General features: G+C 38.6%; 1 protein-coding gene across 2 annotated transcripts; it reads right to left on the reverse strand.

Annotated features, from left to right (window-relative positions):
• Window positions 1-4,561: 4,561 nt before the first annotated feature.
• TRAPPC6B (trafficking protein particle complex subunit 6B) lies at window positions 4,562-19,638 on the reverse strand. Of its 2 annotated transcripts, none has more exons than XM_025442531.3 (6): window positions 19,168-19,638; window positions 10,603-10,670; window positions 9,737-9,854; window positions 8,480-8,563; window positions 6,855-6,948; window positions 4,562-5,734 (listed from the first exon to the last, which is right to left on the reverse strand). In XM_025442531.3, exons 1-6 carry the CDS (start codon window positions 19,246-19,248, stop codon window positions 5,703-5,705), a joined length of 477 nt encoding a protein of 158 aa, XP_025298316.1. In that variant the 5' UTR covers window positions 19,249-19,638; the 3' UTR covers window positions 4,562-5,702. The 2 variants fall into 2 exon arrangements, with proteins under 2 accessions (XP_025298316.1, XP_025298317.1); XM_025442532.3 differs by lacking the exon at window positions 19,168-19,638 and adding an exon at window positions 13,173-15,292.
• Between the last annotated feature and the right edge of the window lie 901 nt (window positions 19,639-20,539).

Genomic DNA, 20,539 nt, shown 5'->3' on the forward strand with positions numbered 1-20,539 from the left:
CCTAGGTCTCCAGGATCACACCCCAGGCTGCAGGCGGCGCTAAACCGCTGCGCCACCAGGGCTGCCCAAAACTACACATTTTAAATGTAAAATTTGGAGGTAGTTATTTTTGTTCTTTTTAAGATTTTATTTTTTATTTATTCATGAGAGATACAGAGAGAGAGAGACATGGGCAGAGGGAGAAGCAGGCTCCATCCTGGGACTCCGGGATCATGCCCTGAGCCAAAGGCAGATGCTCACCTGCTGAGCCACCCAGGCGTCCCTGGAGGTAATTATTTTGAAAATAACTGCTACCAAATGGTAGTGTAATCATGTCAGTGGGAGCAGTGAGAAAATAGATGTGCACCTGTATTTTTTTCAACATAAAAAATCAATTCTTTTGTTTAGGGGGACATTATATATTTACAAAGTTGGGATGTTTTTAAGTTTATATTTCTATGAATTTTTAAAAATAAGATTATTTCATCAGGTATCTTAGCAAAATAAGCCTAGTTACAGGCTGAATTAGATTAAAAGTGGTTCAGTTTATCAGTTCTAGCATCTGAGAACAAAGAGAAAAAATGTTTTAGAAATTATGGAGAAAGTTCAAGTTGACCTGTGTTTATGCCAAGATTATTTTTTGCTATACATATTACCAAATTTCAAAAAAAAAAAAAAAAAAGTTTCCCAGAGGTACCCTAGATTATTGATTATGTGTGCTGTATTTCTGGGGAAAAAAGAATCTTGTGATCAAATTCTAGGTTAAGGGCAGCCCAGGTGGCTCAGCACACCCAGGATAGAGTCCCATGTCAGGCTCCCTGAGTGGAGCCTGCTTCTCCCTCTGCCTGTGTCTCTGCCCCTGCCCCCCCGTATGTGTCTCATTAATAAATAAATCTTTAAAAAAATACTAGGTTAAACAAAATTAGGCTGATCTGATCGTTGTTTTTTTTTTTTTTTTTTCAGAACCTGTAACATGCCCTTAATGTGCATTAAAAATCTATAAAAGTGGGGGACCTGTGTGGCTCAGTCAGGTTAAGTGTCTGCCTTTGGCTCAGGTCATGATCTTAGGGTCCTAAGATCAAGCCCTTCTCTTTCCCCTTCTCACTTGTGCATGCACTCTTTCTTTTCTCCCTCTAAAATAAATCTTTAAAAACAAATCTACAAAAAAGGATGGATTTCCAAAATATATTTGATCACAATATTCATTTTTCAAAGAGTACTTTGAAGGGCACCTGGGTGGCTCAGTTGGTTAAGCATCCGACTCTTGGTTGTAGCTCGGATCATGATCTCTGGGACCTGAGATCGAGCCCCGAGTTGGGCTCCACACTGAGCCTTGGATCCTACTTAAGATTCTCTCTCTCTCTCTCTGTCCCCCTCTCCCTCATGCCACCCCCCACCCAACGCAGGTGTGCCTGAGCATGCTCACTCTCTCTTCCCTCTGATTAGAAAAGCTTTTATAGATTCTGCTTGGTTTCTTTAACTCTGATGACCCCCAAAATTGTGCCAATCCCAGTTTCTGCAATTAGTTTGAGGGCCTGAGTGAACTCCCATTCTACAGCCATATTCTTGTGGGACTTTGAAACAATTCACCAGGGAAACTTGGATCTAGCATTTTGTTTCCTTTCATCATTGCAGTTGGATCCTGCTGTGGACTATTTATGTCCCCACAGAATGCATATATTCAAGTCATAACCCCCAAGGTGATAGTATTAGGAGGCAGGGTCTTTGGGAAATGATTATTAGATCATAAGAGCTCGGTCCTCATGAATTAGTGCCCTTATAAAGGAGACCCCAGTTAGCTAGTCCCCTTCTGCCAAGTGAGGACACAATCAAAAACTGAACCAGAAAGCAAGCACTCACCAGACTGAATCTTCTCATAGTTTGTCATTCATATAGGTTTTTGGGGGTTATTTTTTTTGGGGGGGTGCAGGGCAGAGGAAGAGAGAGAATCTTAAGCAGGTTCCACACCCAGCATGGCTCACTCTCACAACTCTGAAATCACGACCTGAACCGAAATCAAGTCGGACGCCTAACCGACTGAGCTACTCAGGCACCCCTATATGGTAGTTCTCTACTTTTGAAACATATATATGCTTTTAAAACAGGTATGCAGGGCACCTGGGTTGAGTGCCTGTGGTGCAGGTCGTGATTCTGGGGTCCTGGGATAGAGTCCCACAAGGGGCTCCTGGCCAGAGCCTGCCTCTCTCTCTGTCTCATGAATAAATAAAATCTTTTGAAATAATAAGTAAATAAATAAAACAGGTGTGCTATTCAGTAAGGGCCCTTTATGACTATAATTAATGAAATAATGCAAAAGGATACTGAACTCTAAACTACCTTCCAATTGCAAAAGGGTTATAAGCCAGAATATCCTATGTGGTATTTTTCTCCTTTATTTCCATATATACACACAACAGACACTGTGTTTATAGATTATCTCAATATTTACATCAATTTTATAATTTTATCCCTTTTAATAGGTTTTTAACCTGGAGTCCATGAACTTGTTTGGGAAAAAAAATTACATCTCTATTTTTACTATCTTCTGTTACTTAGCATTTCCTTCAGTTATAAATATAGGCAACAGGGGCACCTGGGTGGCCCAGTGGTTGAGCATCTGCCTTTGGCTCAGGTCGTGATCCCGGAGTTCCAGGATCAAGTCCTGCATGAGGCTCCCTGCAGGGAGCCTGCTTCTCCCTCTGCCTGTGTCTCCACCTGTCTCTGTGTGTCTCTCATGAATTGAAAAATAAAATCTGGACAGCCCGGGCACATTGTGCGGAGTTCATAACATCAATACACTGCCAATAGTAGTCCATGGCCCCCAAAAGATTAAAACAAACACACAAACCCTATACCATGAGGAAATGAGCCTTCATCACTGTCCTGTTGCATCCCAGGTATGAGTCCTGAGCATTTTCTCCAACATTCCTCCCAAGAACTCCTGCTTCAAAGAAGGGGTTATTATCCAAAGGGTGTAGTTCGGTGAGGCTCGATACAACTTTGTGTGATAAGGGAGAAGCATTCCTTCTGCTAGGAGATCTATAGCTGATGACCCACAGATTTCCCCTTTTGGACGAAAAAACAATGGCTCACACGGTTCCTCAGCACAAGTGGCTTAAATACTTGATGATCTGCATCACTGGCTTGTCTTTCACATATTAAACAATCTCTTCTCTGTGCACTGCGCATCTTGATGTACACTAAATCCTCTCTCCAGATGGCACTCTCTATAATGCCTTTCTTCCTAACCCAAGGCCTCTGCTAGGTGACCCTCCTAACTTCTGCTAGCTTTAGGCCTATGCCCTGCCCCGACCCAACTCTCAGTCAAGGTCACTCTGTGAACCCTAGGACTCAAAAAAAAAAAACAAAAAACAAAAAACAAAAGCTTAAAAATCACTGGTTTATCATGATTTCTCACCTCAAATAGAAAAAGAAATATCCTTATTGTGGGGATGATTATTTAAAAACCCAAATGATATAAAGCTAAAAGTAAAAAATGTCCATCTACTACTGTACAATTTACTTGCAACTTTTCAGTCTTGAGATTCACAATCATGTATATTTATACACTGTATGTGCAGTAAGTATCCTATAACAAATTTTTTCTCTTAACACCAATTAATATCATTCCATGTACATAAAAACATGGAAAAACATGTAGATTTCATCCTTTTCACCAGCTGTACAGTATTTCCTTATGCCAGTACCATAATTTAATCAAGCACTATCAATGAACACTTAACTAGTGAAAATCCTTATACATACAAGTTTGTATACTCATTTTTCCCAGTTTGAGATATACTTGATATATAACACAGTTTTCTAAGGTGTACACCATGATGAACTGATACACATTTCTATTGTTAAAATGATTACAGCAGTGAATGCATCCATCACCTCAGTTATATTTTGTGTGCTGAGAACTTTTAAGATCCACTCTCTTAGCAACTTTCAAATATACAATACTGTCAACTATAAGTCACTATGTTGTACATTACATGCCTGGAACTTACTCATCTTATAAGAAGGTTGTACCCTTTGACCACCTTCATCCTCATTTATTTTCTTAGGTTAAATTTATAGAAATGGAGTTGCTGAATTAAAGGATATGTGTGCTTCAAATTGATAAGTGCTCTTTTAAAGTGCAGATATTCACTTATGGAGAATATGGTATGCATTACAAATATTTTTCTCTATTTTAACATTTTCATAGTATTCTCTACCATGCAAATGGTTTTAAAATTTTTTGTCAAGTTTTGTGTATATATGGCAAAAAAAAAAACATGTAACATGAAATCTACTTTCTTACATTTGTATACAGTATTGTTAACTATATGTACATTGTCATACTATCATAAGATCATAAAACTTATCTATATTCTTTAGTACTCTATAGTTTTATCATTTCACATGCAAACCTTTAAGTTCTTCTCTTCCCTCCTCTTCCTCCTCCTGAGAAAAAAAGTTCAATTCTCCCATACTATTTCTTATATAACCTAACTCTCCCCTTGTCTCAACTACAAGAGATTTCTTTTTGGCTATAAGTAACAAAATACAGAACCAAAAGTATATTGAACAAGAAAATTTATTTTCTCATGTAACAAAAAGTCCAAAGGAAAAGCAGTTCCAGGATTGGTTAATTCGGAATCACAATTAAGGTGCTTTCTATCTGTGCACCCTGCTATCCTCAGTATGATGGCTTTCATCTTTATGCTTGTTCTCTCTCAGTTATCATCAGATGGAAGAGGAGATGACAAATGTACTATATGAGCACTGACCCTAACCCACTGAGAAGATATGGTCTAATGAAAGTTGGTGTGCCTAATCCAATTACCCACCCCTCTGCTCTAGGGAAATAGTAATTAGGGAAAAAAGATAAGGAACCTTCAACCAGCTCTTCTACACATGGGGAGAGAAGCTGAAAGTCAAGACTGTAACAGAAGTATAAAATTCCTTCCTCAAATACCTAATATTCTTTGGCCTTGGAGTCACTGAATTCACATTTAAATTAATCTATATTTCACTTTTATTACATCGATGGAGCTCTCAAGGACTGAATTCTAATAAAATTAAGGACTAAGTTCTGTTAAAGTAAAATGAACTTTTTAAGCAATTTAGGCAGATAGGATGTATATATCACACACACATAATATACAATGTATATAATAAAATCCTTATAGGCATAAAAATTCTTAATAGAAATAAATTATAATAAAATAAAAATTGTTTTAGTGTATTGTTTGCTTTTCTTAAATAACTAAAATTCATAAAGCAAAACCAAAATTTGTTCATTCTTACAAATGAATCATACAAAAATGATTCTGATTGGTGCATACTTTTCTTAATGCTAATTTATCAAACCCTGAGTTTTGCTTCTCTGTCTGTGGTTATATACACACCACTATAAGCAAATAAGAATGTTTAAAATAAGGGTCCTACATCTTAGGGTTTAGATATTTGAAATCAGGTTTTTCATTCTGAATAGTTTCAGTAAAATCTGTTATTTAGACTGTGTATCTGCTTTAAGTAGGTTTGTGTTAAATTAATAAAATACAACCTTACTCCTGCTTAAGAGTGCATCTTTCATTACATAAGTTAGCAAATAGCTTATATCAATACAAATGTCCAATATTGTAATTAAATCATTGCTACTTGATATACTTTATACATGAATAATTTATCTCTTTACACTGTTGAAGCTTTGCCTTGCATTTCAGTATGTTTTATAGCTTCTGGATCATCACCTGAAATTTACCTAAAAAAAGAAAAATGAAAATCATTCCTTGATTTTAGGTGCAAGGAAAACAAGCCTAAACATCAATTTTTCTGTCCTATTAGAAAGTGATTTCAATGAAGAAACTTGCTGTGTCAAACAACTTTTCACACTTTTCACAATGCTCAACAAAGTCCATTTCATTTTTGAGATGATTATCTGTTTTGTGAATAGGTGTCTTTGCTTCTCTTTGTGATTCCTACCTGTGTAGTTAACCGCTGACTATCAGTGTAAACAGAAAGGTAATATAGCGATGCTCAAGTCAATTTTATTTTTGGTTGGTAGCTTTGGTAAAAAGATCTTTGGAAAGGACTTTAGCGATAAAAGATTAGTTGGTTTTATCTAGCTTTATTCTAGAAAATTGTTTTTAAAAAGACATTTCAATGGTATAGGAAAATTTGCTATCTTAAAGAGTAATGCAGAAATATTTCCTTTAAAAGTTAAGAATCACCAGGGTGCCTGGGTGGGGCAGTCAGTTGAGTATCTGAGTCTTGGTTTTGGTTCAGGTCGTGATCTCAGGGTTGTGGGATGAGCCCTATTTTGGGCTCTGCACTGAGCACCACTGAGCACAGAGTCAACCTGGGACTCTCTCTCTCTCTCTCTCTGCCCTTCCCCCACCTCTTAGAAATAAATCTTTAAAACTAAATACCTACATAAAAGAATCACTAAATTGTCTTATACATTTGGATTATGTTAGCACACTTTCTTAAATCATTGTCCATTATGAATTTAAAAGTCTGAATATGAATATAAGCATACTACATATTATATTAAATGTTAAAATTGATAAAAGTTAAAACAAAATGGCTTTAGCTTTCTAAATTTTTTCTATGTTAATAAAAACAAACACCAGACTTGAAAAATAATCACTAAAAACATTTTTTTTTTTAAGATTTTACCCATTTATTCATGAGAGACACAGAGAGAAAGAGAGGCAGAGGCACAGATAGAGGGAGAAGCAGGCTCCATGCAAGGAGTCTGATGTGGGACTCGATCCCGGAACTCTAGGATCACACCCTGGGCTTAAGGCAGGCACTAAACTGCTGAGCCACCCAGGGATCCCCCGTTAAAAACATTTTTAAGAAATGTGAATTCAACTTACAAGCAGGCATTGAAGATACTTCAGCTGTGACAATACTTTTTATTCCCAAGTTTGATAAGCCACCTCTGATTAAGCCACATGTAAATGCTAAATACTGAAAGGAACAAAAATGTAAAGAATATTAAGGATCTACTAAGATAGCAATGCTATTGAAAAATATGACATTTAGTTAAACCTTGGTATTAATAAGTCATTGCTGCTTAAAAAGGGACTGTGGAAGAATTTCTCAAAGTACTGAAAATTCTGATTGTTAAAACAATTTCCCAGCTTAATGACAACTAAAACATGGACACATGACTTAAGGTGCTCCAGCCCTGGACTCTGAATCTAGAAAGAGTGAAAAAACAAACTAGAAACAGATTAGAATTAGTTGTAGAGGCAGCAAAGGTGGCTGTCATCAGTGCTATGCAAAGAATTCTAACCCTCCCTCCCTAAGGGTCTACTTCTATAGTTCTTGCCTGCTTTCTGAGGCTTCCCATCAATTCTGTAAGTTTATCTCCCTAAACAGAGTTGGTTTCTGTTTTCTACAATCAAGAATAATGATTTCTTCAGACTTATAGCCAATCTGCTACAACAAAGAATCATCCAGTTCAGAATATCAACAGTGCAAGTGTTGAGAAACCCTATCAAATGGAAACCAGGAAAGAGAATGGGACTAAACTATAGCAGAGAAAGCCAGCCAAGAACAGGAATCAAAAATTAAGTAATCCAAGGAATTTTTGATTATGTACATTTTTGTATTAGATGATATTCAATATGATAAATCTATGAAAAACAAATTATCCGTTTATAATTAATTTACATAAATGAGTACTGATCAGTAAGTAGATCTGGAGTCATGAAATTTTGACCTGGAAGAGACTTTAGTGATTACTTATAATATAGGTGCTATGATAACCAATCTTATTAAGGTCTAGAGGGGATTATGTAACTTATCCAATGTCAAACAAACCTGTAAATTGTGTAGTTTAAAATATAGATTTATTTGGTTTGAAGCCCATGCTCTTCCCACTATACTTATAATGCTTTTGTTAGATAATTTAGGTATGGATAAATTTTTACAGATAACTAATAGGTTATACTGACCCAGATATTTTAATCACCTCAAAGAAACCCTTGCATTAAAACCTCAGCTTTCTTTAATACATCTGATCTACTTATGGATTCCTACCTGAAAATAAAAACAAAAACCACACAATATCCAGAAGCACAAAACATGTGTTATACTTAAAACATGTATTAGAAAAAAAATGTTGATGATATTAAAAAATTGTTTTTTAATTAACTAAAGGAGATTGTAAATATACTGTGAGGTGAATATTTTCACACAACGCCAGTTTTGTAAGCTTAACTATCTTTTCTGATATATCTATGCTGTATATTCAAGAATCTAACATTAATTTACATTTCAGTGGCATTTGGTTGTAATATCATAAACCTACTCAGCTATAGGTTAATACAGTTTATTTTAATATGATGAACACATGAACACCCGTCTCCTATTTCATAAAAAAGTACTTAAACAAAAGAGAACAACTTTAAAACCTATTCCAAATTCAAAAGTCTGTTGTTGTTGGCATTGTACTTTCCCTAAGAAAACTCCAATCTTCTATTCCATTAAATACCTTAGATGCATGTTCTAAATACTGTTTTCCTGCAGACATCTGAGTAAGCAGACGAAATTTGTTGTCCTGAAGTACATAGATGCCCTATTTGAAAAATAGAAAACATATCCAAAGTCAGTGTAGTCTGTAGTCTTTAAAAATGATCTCTTCCCTTCAAAACAATTCAATTTTTTTTTAAGTTATTAAAACTCTCTGATGGTCAAATTTCTTTAAATGAAGGAATTTCACAATTTTCAAGCTGAAAAATTGTTCAGAACTTTATAACACTAATATTTATTGAATGCTTCAAGATACTAAAGATATAAAGATGCCTAAGATAGTTCCTACCCTTAGAGAACCCACAGACTAGTGGCAAAGGAATCAGAAATACACGTCCAGGTGGAATTAGCAGTTATATATTATTAGCTCATATCTACAAAGCTAATAATCAGTCACTTCCATTAGCATTTCAATACTTACAAAGACTGATATTGTTATGTTAAAAGATGAAACTACTGGTAGCTACTAATACATCTTTTTCATTTTCTAATACTTAATCAAAATGCCAAATCCATTCTAAATATTTCCTTGAGTTTTATAAAACAAATTAAATTTATTTAAATGCACAATTTTCCATGTAATCTATTAAATCTTGTATCAACAAATTATTTTAAGAGAAAAATGACAGCAACTAAATAATGCAAAAGTTGCTTAAAAGTTAAATATACTTTATAAACTTTAGAAATTACTCTAAAAACAAATGTGACATACTTGTATTTCTGCGAAAAGAACCATTAATAACTAAGGAACCAAATCCTAGACGTTTATCATTCTACATTTGCTACTTTTTTTTTTAAGATTTTATTTCTTTATTCATGAGACACACCCAGAGAGAGACAGAGAGAGGCAGAGACACAGGCAGAGAGAGAAGCAGGCTCTATGCAGGGAGCCTGACGTGGGACTCAATCCCAGATCTCCAGGATCATGCCCTGGGCTGATGGCAGCGCTAAACCACTGAGCCACCCAGGCTACCCAACTTTTTAAAACTTAAGATAGTTATTTAATTGGGAGAAAGAAACAGCTATCATTACTGATAAATGTCTCTTAGTTCTTATTCACTATATCCTATTACAGAAAAAAGGTAATGATGTATTAACACATAAAAGAAACATTTCAAAGGTGACTAAAAATTTTTAGTTAAATATAATAAATGACTAAAATAGAACATTTATATTAAGTTAAAGGACCTAAAAACTAAGCCTTAATTTGTTTAAGTACCTGATGATTTGTCCTTAGATTGTCGATCTGTTTCTTGAATACTGTAGTCCAAAAATCTTTGCAAATGAACTTCATGATATCTAACTCATCCTTGAACCTTGCAGTATCTTTTGTAAACCTACAAAGACCAACTAAAAGTAATCAGTATTCTTCCTCCAAAGAAAGCAGGAGGGTCACATTATTCACTAATTTTGAAATGCCATTACAGCACTGAACATTAACTGATAGTCATAAAGTAATCAGAACAAAGCAAAAAGATCCCATTTCAATTCACATTGTTATGTAATTATGGTGCTAAAATTAATCTAACAATAAGCTGCAATTTTAGGTACCATACAAGTCATTCTAGCATGTCAAAAAAAAAAAAAAAAAAAGGCTGAGCATAATCATGGTATTGTTATATAAAACATAACCAGATTCAGCTATTCAAATAATGAGAAATGAATACTTTATGAATTCGTCTATAAATTAGAAGATTACTACATGCATAAATCTAGACTCTAAAGCATTTCCATTCCTTGCATTTAAACAAAAATCCATTTAGGTTAAAGAACCTACTAGACCTCAAATAGAAAATGTAACTAAATTTTAGATGTTGCCTCAGTACACCAAAGTTTTTAGGAAAAAAGTCTAAAATATAAAATATACATATACATTTTCTTCAAATATTAAAACATGAAAGTTAGGTAACTGAGTTAAAATAGCATCAGACCTAAAAAGAAATTTTAATGTGAATTAAAGAATAGAGAATAAATAAAATTTAGGAATTAAAATTAAAGTATTTCAAATTTTATATAATCTTTTGAAATGGATCACCTTTGTTTATAACCTACCTGGAAGAAAATTTTCAAATCCATACTGCTCACCTTTCTATCAATCCTTGTCCCACTCGAAACCCCATGTTTTCCAGCTTAGTAATACAGCGTCCATTTTCCTATTTTAAAAAATAATAGTTTTGAATATTTTTAGAATGCCAGACAATATTTAAAAATTGTTTTAAGATGCTGACTAAAAATATTAATGTAAGTGGTTGCACTTTTTTCACTAAAATATTCTTTTTTATTTTCTTTTTTTAATTTTACTTATTTGAGAGAGAGAGAGCAGGAGCAGAGGGAGGGGCAGAGGGAGAGGCAGAAGTGGACTCCCCTGCCGAGCAAGAAGCCTAATGGAGGGCTAGACCCCAGAAACCTGGGATAATGATGTGACCCGAAGGCATAAACTTAACAGACTGAGCCACCCAGGCACCCTCACTAAAACATTCTAAGAAATAGTGAATTACAAGTTATATTTGAGTTTTCTTAGTACTAATCATTTCATAAAGCACTTTTCTTCTCAGTTATAAAAAACGATGTCAACGTTTCACCTTTCCATCAGTCATTCCCTTTGGGAGGTTATTAAACTCTGTTGTTGCTTGCTTCAGAGTCATGTAAGCTTTCCAGTTCTGTGTCTTAGTTGATGACCCTATCTTCCTATGCCAGGAATTATGCAGTTGGTTTGCTCTTTCTTTGACAATCTCATCCAGTCTTTAGACTTTAAATACTACCCATATGATGAAGACTCTCAAACTCCTCTGGATCAGGGATCCCTGGGTGGCGCAGCGGTTTGGTGCCTGCCTTTGGCCCAGGGCGCGATCCTGGAGACCCGGGATCGAATCCCCACATCGGGCTCCCGGTGCATGGAGCCTGCTTCTCCCTCTGCCTGTGTCTCTGCCTCTCTCTCTCTCTCTCTGTGACTATCATAAAAAAAAAAAAAAAAAAAAAAAAACTCCTCTGGATCAAGCTATATAAAATTTTCAGAGTTCTTCTCTCAGGCCTCAATCTCCTACTGTTCTTCACTCACATCGGCTCTAGCAACACTGGTCTTGCTGTCGTTAAACATGCCAGGCATGTTCCAATCTCAGGGCTCCTGTACAGGCAGCTCTTCCTCCAGATATCCACATGACTCAACTCCCTCACTTCAAGTCTTCACTCACATGTCACTATCTCAGTGAAGCCCATCTTTTTTCTTTCTTTTTTTTTTTTTTCAGGTGTACAATAAAATCATTCAACAATTCTATAGATTATTCAGTGCTCATCATAGTAAGTATATTCTTAATCACCTTAATCTATTTCACCCATCACCCCACCCCCCCATATCAGTGGGTCTCATTTTAACTATCATCTTTAAAACTGCAACATTATTCCCCTTCAGAAATTCTCTATTCTGGTCATTTTCAAAGTGTGCTCCAAGACCAGTAACATTAGCATCACCAATTCCGAAACCCAATTTACTGAATCAGAACTGTAGGTGTGGGTCAGTAATCTATGTTTTAGAAGCTCTCTAAAAATAGCAGGTCTGGCTGGCTCAGTGGGTAGAGCATGCAACTCAATCTCTGGGTTCTAGGCTAAAACCCCATGTTGAGTATAGAGATTACTTAAAAATAAAGTTAAAAAAAAAAAAAGCCCCCTAACAGTCATTCTGATGCCCCATCCCATTTCCCTGCTTAATTAGTCTCCAAAGAATTTCTTTCACCATTTAGCATACTATATACATTTTACTAATTTCACATGATCCATGTCTCTCCATCCTGACCCTCTGCTAGACTACAGCTCCAAGATAGGAAAGATATTTATATATTCTAAAGTTTGTTAGTCTCCACTAAATACACCATAGGCCTCATTATTTGCTGAACTTTCTTCTAAGGAACCATGTATTCTAATGAGGTTGTGACTACTAAATCTGTGCTTTTATAGTAGAAACTTTATTGGACATAGCTATAAAGAGGTCCCATTGCCCCCTCAAATTAGGCATAATCAAAATGATATTCGGGGTACCTGGCTGGCTCAGTCAGTAGAGCATGCAACTCGATTTCAGGGTTGTAAATCCAAGCCCCACACTGGGTATAGAGATTACTTAACAATAGAATCTTTTAGAGGCACCTGGGTGGCTCAGTGGTTGAGCATCTGCCTTTGGCTCAGATCGTGATCCTGGGGTCCTGGGATCGAGTTCCACATCAGGTTCCCCACAGGGAGCCCGCTTCTCCCTCTGTCTCCCTGTGTCTCTCATGAATAAAATTTTTAAAATATTAAAATCTTTAAAAAAAAATTAGATGAGAACCTGAATGGCTTAGTCAATTAAGCGACCAACTCTTAGTTTCAGCTCAGATTGTGGTCTTAGGGTTGTGGGATCAATCCTTGCATTGGGCTCACTGCTTAGCAGGGAGTCTACTTGAGATTCTCTCCCTCTACCCTCCCCCCACTTCCACAATCTCTCTCTCTCTCAAATAAATAAATTAATAAATGAAATCTTTTTAAAAAATGATATTATCTTAATTTCCTTCACTTGTGAGGCCTCTAAAATTCCCTAACTTTAATGGCAATCCCAACCAGAAAACTTCCATTTTCTTTCCCCCTTTCTTCCCAACCTTCCACACACACTGCAGTCCTGTGGAGCCTACCATCTATATGCTTTCAAAATCTGTCTTCTCTCTTCATCCCTTCTCATCTCTCTCCTGGTTTTCAGTTAGAGCCTTCCAAATGATCTCCTTGTCTCTAGTTTCTTCTTCCCTTGATTTCTATCTTCTGTATTTCTGGTAGAGACTTTCTAAAAACCAAATCATGTTATTTCTCTACTGAACCTTTCAGCATCCTCTCCCCTTTCTTCAAAATAAAGTTCAAACCCCTTAGTATGGCATGTGCCTTTCCTTAAATGATCCTGGCTAGTTAACCAGAATCACTAATGGCCACATATCCATAAACATCTCTCCTTCTACCACTCTGAAATTTCTGCAAAAACTCTAGAGTTCCATGCTTTCTACAGCCCCTATGCCTTAGCACATGCTGTTCCATAGGCCATATATCCCCTTTTTTAAAAAAAAAAAAGATTTTTTTTTATTTATTTGAGAGAGAGAGAGAGAGAGAGAGTGAACAAGCAGGGGGAGGGACAGAGGGAGAAGCAGACTCCCCACTGAGCAGGAAGTCTGATGCAGGGTGTGATTCCAGGATCATGACCTGACCCACCCAGGTGCCACTTTATACATTTTTTAAAAAGATTTATTTGAGAAAGAGAGCAGCAGGGAAAGGGAGAGGAACAGAAAGAATCTCAAGCTGACTCCCCACTAAGCTGGGAGCCTGACGTGGGACTCTATCTCAGGACCCTGAGATCCTGACCTGAGCTGAAACTAACAGTAGGATACCCAACCAATGGTGCCATCCAGGCGCCCCATAGACCGTACATCCTTTAAATTCAGCAAAAAGTATCATATCCCCCCAAAAGCCTTCCTTGACACTCCTTTGGGCCCTATGCTGTCATAACACTCTGCACATAGATCTATTATTGTACTTATCACAATAATTCATTTTTCTGTTATTCTCCAGCTCACTTCAAAACATACTTAGGAAAAAAAAAAAAAACATACTTAGGTGGGGAAAAAAATGCTCAGGTGGAATAAGTAACCTGTCAGCCTTTGTGGAACAATCCGGTCTTTGTACAATCACCCAGGAGTATGTTGACCAGCAGGAAATATGATTATATATAAACATTCTGATATCCTAACTATTGATCACACCAGCCCAATGTTGCTACTTGTTCATTCACTTTAGTATCTGTGAATACTCACTAGTGGCTACCATTTTTTTAAGAAAAATTAAACTTGAGAATATTTTATCTTTTCACCTTTTTAAGGAATCTATTCTCCATAAATTGGTAAATGCCCAGTTATTCAGTTTTTAAAGATTTAATTCCTCTTCAAGCATAGTTTAAAAATCATTGATTTGCAGAGTGAGAATACTGGTTCTTTACTTCACTTTAAAACTCATGACTTCAAGGACACCTGGGTGGCTCAGAGATTGGGCTTCTGCCTTCAGCTCAGGGCGTGATCCCAGGGTGGCAGGATCGAGTCCCACATTGGGCTCCCTGCATGGAGCCTGCTTCTCCCTTGGCCTCTCTCCCTCTGTGTCTCTCATGAATAAATAAATAAAACCTTTAAATAAATAAATAAATAAATAAATAAATAAATAAATAAATAAATAAATAATAAAACTTAGGACTTCATCTCTGGAAAGAAATATAAAAACCATATAAAAACCACTGCTTGGGCAGCCTGGGTGGCTCAGCGGTTTAGCACCGCCTTCAGCCCAGGGCCTGATCCTGGAGACCTGGGATCGAATCCCACGTCAGGCTCCCTGCATGGAGCCAGCCCTCTCCGTCTGCCGCTCTTGCTCTCTCTCTGTACCTCTCATTAATAGATAAATAAAATCTTAAAAAAATAAAATAAAAACCATTGCTTAATTTCAGGATTATGTCTTTCTTTTACATCTTTTTATTACAAAAAACCTGAAGTACACCTAAGTAGAGACATTAATACAATGAACTCTTGTACACCTAGATTCCAAAATGGATTCTAATCAACACTCCCATATTAATTTTTTTAAAGATTTTATTTATTTATTTGACAGAGAGAGAGAGAAAGTAAGTGCACAAGCAGGGGGGAGAGAGGGAGAAGCAGGTTCCCCGCTGATCAGGGAGCCAGATGTGGGGCTTGATCCCAGGACCCTGGGATCATGACCTGAGCCAAAGGCAGATGCTTAACCAGTTGAGCTACCCAGGTGCCCCCATATTAACCTTTTAAAATCCTTTTTGCTTATATACACTTTCAATTCCCCATTGTAAACAAAGTACAATAGGAAAAACTATATTTTTAGTTTATTTAAATAGTTTTAAAGATTTATTTTTAAATGCCACCCAGTGTGGAGCTCAAACTTAAACCCCAAGATCAAGAGTGGCATGCTCAGTCGGGGCGCTTGGGCGGTGCAGTGAGTTAAGTGTCTGACTCTTGGTTTCAGCTCATGTCATGATCTTAGGGTTGTGGGATCACGCTCAGCATGGAATCTGCTTGAGTGTCTCTCTCCTTCTCCCTTTGCATCCCTCCTACCCCCACTCTTATGCATGCTCTTATAGTCTTTACATAAATCTTTAAAGAAATTTAAAAAAGAGAGTTGCACACTCTACCAACTGAGCCAGCCAGGCTTCCCAAAAGTTATATTTAGATAAAATGATTCAAAACTTACAGATTTCCTTTTCCTTAATATGACTAGCACATCTCTTAATATTGTCAGTTATGATTATGATAGGTATTTTGGTTAATCCACTGGAAAAGAGAAGGATTAAAAAAAAAGATTTTCCAGGCTAAAAGTTGAAAGAGGCAAAGTAGAGAGACGGGAACAAAGAGGACTGATTGTACACATCATAGTGGGGGAGCAGGGGTTTAATGATAAAAGAGTAAAAGAGGTGTGTTGGTCATTATTCTCTGGGGAAAGAGTAAAAGGCAGGCTAACTTTGCATGAAGAGCAAATGCCTGCTACTCATCACTTAGCATAGATACTAAACACTAAAAACTATTGGTTATTGATGATAATGAAGTCAAAAGTGTGGAACTTGGAAAAAATCTCTATTACAGATGAATAAGAATATATTTGCTTCATTTCCAATACTCTTCCTAGTATCTTTCTAATATCTCCAAATGCATTATGCCTTTCTGCCATACTGAATGTGCCCACTCAACTCAAAAATTATTTTGAAATCCTAACCCCCAATGTGATAGTATTATGAAATAGGGACCTTGGTAGGTGTTTCTGTCATGATGATGGAGCCCTTAAGAAAAAGATTAATGAAGGGGGACTGCTGGGTGGCTCAGTAGTTGAGTGTCTGCCTTTGGCTCAGGGCATGATTCTGGAGTCCTGGGATCAAGTCCTGCATTGGGCTTCCTGCATGGAGCCTGCTTCTCCCTCTGCCTATGTCTCTGCCTCTCTCTTTGTCTCTCATAAAAAAAATAAAATCTTTATTTAAAAAAAAAAAAGAGTAAGATTAATGGGGGCACTTGGGTGGCTCAGTTGGTTAAGCACCTGCCTTTGGCTCAGGTCATGATCCCAGGATTCTGGGATCAAGCTCCACATCAGTCTCCCTGCTCAGCAGAGAGCCTGCCTCTCCCTTCTGCCTCTGCCCCTGCTCATGTTCTCTCTCTCACTCACTCTTTCAAATAAATAAAATCTTTATTTAAAAAAAAAGGATTAGGGATCCCTGGGTGGCGCAGCGGTTTGGCGCCTGCCTTTGGCCCAGGGCGCGATCCTGGAGACCCGGGATCGGATCCCACGTTGGGCTCCCGGTGCATGGAGCCTGCTTCTCCCTCTGCCTGTGTCTCTGCCTCTCTCTCTCTCTCTCTCTCTCTCTCTCTCTGTGACTATCATGAATAAATAAATAAAATCTTTAAAAAAAAAAAAAAGGATTAAAAATAATAATAATAAAATAAAAAAAGGATTAATGCCACTATAAAAGAGACCCCAGAGAGCTAGCTAGCCCCCTTCCACTATGTGAACACACAGCCAAAAGACATCCATCTATGAGCCAGAAGTAGGCCCTCATTAGACATGGAATTTTCTGGTGCCTTGATCTTGGACTCTTCACCCTTCGCAATTGTTAGAAATAAATTTCTATTATTTATTAGTTACCCACTTTATGATGTTTGGTTATAGGAGCCTGCATAGGCTAATACACTCTCTTTCTTGTGGTTTACACCATTCCCAGATTCCTACAGACACCTCAAAAATTCAACATGTTCAAAATAAATTCATGCTTTATCTTTTTCTCCCCCTTTTTCCTCTCCGTCCAACACAACTGCTCAAGGTAAACACCTGAGAATTTTCAACTCTCACAACTATACCTGGGTCCCAGAGTTTCCACCTAACTTTAAAAAAATTCTCTACTTTTCTGTCACAATTCAGGTCTTCATCATCTTCTGCCGACTTCTGAAATAATGAATCTTCTCACTACAAGGGTCTTCTCTCTCTAACCTAAATACTGGATTATCTTTCTAAAATGCAAATGGACCACATCATTCTCCTCTTTAAAAATTATCCACGGGGGTGCCTGGGTGGCTCAGATGATTAAGAGTAAGTTCGGGTCAAGATCTCAGGGTCGGGGATCCCTGGGTGGCTCAGGGGTTGAGCGCCTGCCTTCGGCCCAGGACGTGGTCCTGGAGTCCCGGGAACGAGTCCCACGTCCGGCTGCCTGCATGGAGCCTGCTTCTCTCTCCGCCTCTGTCTCTGCCATTGTCTCTCTCTGTGTGTTTCTCATGAATAAAAAAAAAAAAAAAAGATCTCAGGGTCGTGAGATTGAGCCGCCCCTAGGGCTCTGCGCTGAGTCTGGAGCCCGCTTAGATTCTCTCTCTTCCTGGGACACCTGGGTGGCCCAGCGGTTGAGCATCTGCCTTCAGCCTGGGGCGTGATCCCGGAAACCGGTATCGAGTCCCACATCGGGCTCCCTGCATGGAGCCTGCTTCTCCCTCTGCCGGTGTCTCTGCCTCTCTCTCTGTGTGCCTCTCACAAATAAAATCCTTAAAAAAAAAAAATTCTCTCTCTCTCCGTCTGCCCTTCTCTCTCCAGCTCTCGCTCTCTCTCTCTAAAACAAAACAAAAAACTCCACTGCGAATGTCAAATTCTTTAATCATACAGCATACAGGGCTCTTTCCAGCTTCAGTTCCCAACACCTCTCACTCTCCGCCCATTCAATCGAGTGACAGTGAAACGCTTAAGCCTATTTAAATGCATTACACTCTTTCATACCCCTATGCCTTTACCTTTGCCTAAGATGCTTTCCCTACCCCCACTTTCCACCCCTCTTTCTCAACAGCATTTAAAAGAGCTTCTGACCTGAGCATGACTTTGGAATACCTCGTTTATAATATTCGTTACGCCTCCGTAATTCTGTGCCAAATTACTACCCAATACATTATTCGCCGAACCCCTATTCCCCAATGACTGGTGAAGTGGGGGGTTGACTTATGTCAGGCTCACGACACACAATTAATACATATTTTCTGAATGAATCAACGAATGAGTGAAAATTCCCACGTATTAGAAGTAACTCCCGGGAGAATGGAGTCACTGTTTCATTACTATCCCCCCAGCAACACAAAACTACCTCCGTCATAGGCACTAAATAGCTATTTTTTGAATTAGATTGGTTTCCTAATTACTATAACGCCTACGATCTTTCTTCCCTTTAAGCCCACACCGCAAGAGCCTTCTATACTCAGGCGCGTGCAGTAATCCTGAGGGTTACGGTGGGGGAGGGGGGGACTCGCAGGCCTGTCCGGCGGATGGCTCCCAGCGCTGGAAGTGACAGGATTAAGTAGGGGCGCCAAAATCAGCTGTGCAGCTAACACCGCCATAAATCATGGGAGCGACAACGCTTAAACAAAGTATCAGACAGAAGATGCGAAAGAGAAAAGGCTGACTGACTGCAGACAGCTGCAGGCTCTAGGCTCGGGATGCTTGGACGTGGACCAGTTTGTCTACACTTCACAAGGGCTTGGGTGGCGACACAGGAGTTGAAGCAAAGAGCGGAGGAAACAGTGTCACCGCAAAAGGACCTTAAGGGCTAGTGGCAGCACTCACCACCTCCCCCTGCTCCGCGGACTTGTACACTCCAGACACCATCTCGTTATGGAGAAGCAAAAACAACGCCTCGTCCGCCATTTCCTGCTTATTCTTCCAAACGCCGGGTTTCGGCTCCCGTTTGGGCCGGGCTCAAAGGTTCCGGCTGGCGCTTGCTTGAGCGATTCTTAGACAGCAGCGCCGCGACTCCTTCAGTCCACAGCCCGTTCCTGGTTGCTAGGAGACCCGGGAATTCGCTTCGCTTTCCCCAAAGCTGGGAAAAGACGGAGCCCGGTACCGGGGCGAGCCCACCCCAGGGCTACCAAGCCCTCAGGCCACACGACACAGTCTTGACAGCAGCCGGAACCAAACAGAGCCAGCGGAGATCCTATCCGGACCCTGGGCGTGGGGGGCGAAGAAAACAACTTCCGCTTCCGTCTACTCCGGCATTCCGCCAGCTCCAGGATCACAGAGTTACTTCCCGCTAGGGGTGAACCGCTCCCGCCCAGATCGGGAGAAGCGTCCTCTTACGAGTGACGTCACAGGCGGGGCGGGGCGGGGCGGGGCGGGGGGCGGGAAGCGTGAGCCGGGTAAAATAAGACAAAGGAGCGCCCGCTGCCCTCTGGGTGTTAACTACCTGTGTTAGGACTGGCGAGGTTAGCTTCGTCAAAAGCTTGCATTTCTGCCATATGTTCTTCAATATGAAGAGTAAAGACAGTGAATAAATCATTTTTTTCAGGCTATAAAGTTTAGATATGTTGAGAAATCATCCCAATGCATCGTGGATTAAACCTGGGTATGCAAAAAGATTTAATTATTTTGGCCACCAAGAAGTTTGCAGTGAGTGGGGACATAAGGGTTAAGGGGGATGAAGTAAGCAAAGAACAAGGTACACTTGAAACAAAATACAGAACCAGATGATCAGGTCCGTGAAAAAGTGCCAAAGATCAGAAAAGCAGCTTCACCGTGGTAAGTAGCTCATAGGAATGTATGGCAGGTTGGGATTTAACTCCTACAAGGATGCAAACACATATGTATGTACCTCTTAAATTTGGCAAATTCTAGCTTAAACATGTTGCTTAGCCTGTGATTAATTCTTTTCTTAGTAATTTATAAGGAAGGTTTTTTTCCCAATTAATTTGATGCTTCCCCCAAGTTAACATATTGATTTTTTCTCTTTTGTTCACAATAACCTTTCAACTCTCCATATTCTTTCACAGAAATTTAAAATCATCTTCCACAATTAGAATTATGGCAGCTTTTTTTCTTTTCTCTTTTACATGTCCCTTCTGATGTTTACATCAGTGTTTTGGATCATCACACAGATGTTCCACCTAAGCCTTTGAAAACGCTGTTAAAAAAGAAAACCACAAGCCAAAAGTGGAGTCATTTT

The sequence above is a fragment of the Canis lupus genome, chromosome 8, assembly GCF_003254725.2.
Source record: "Canis lupus dingo isolate Sandy chromosome 8, ASM325472v2, whole genome shotgun sequence".
NCBI classification, from domain to species: domain Eukaryota; kingdom Metazoa; phylum Chordata; class Mammalia; order Carnivora; family Canidae; genus Canis; species Canis lupus.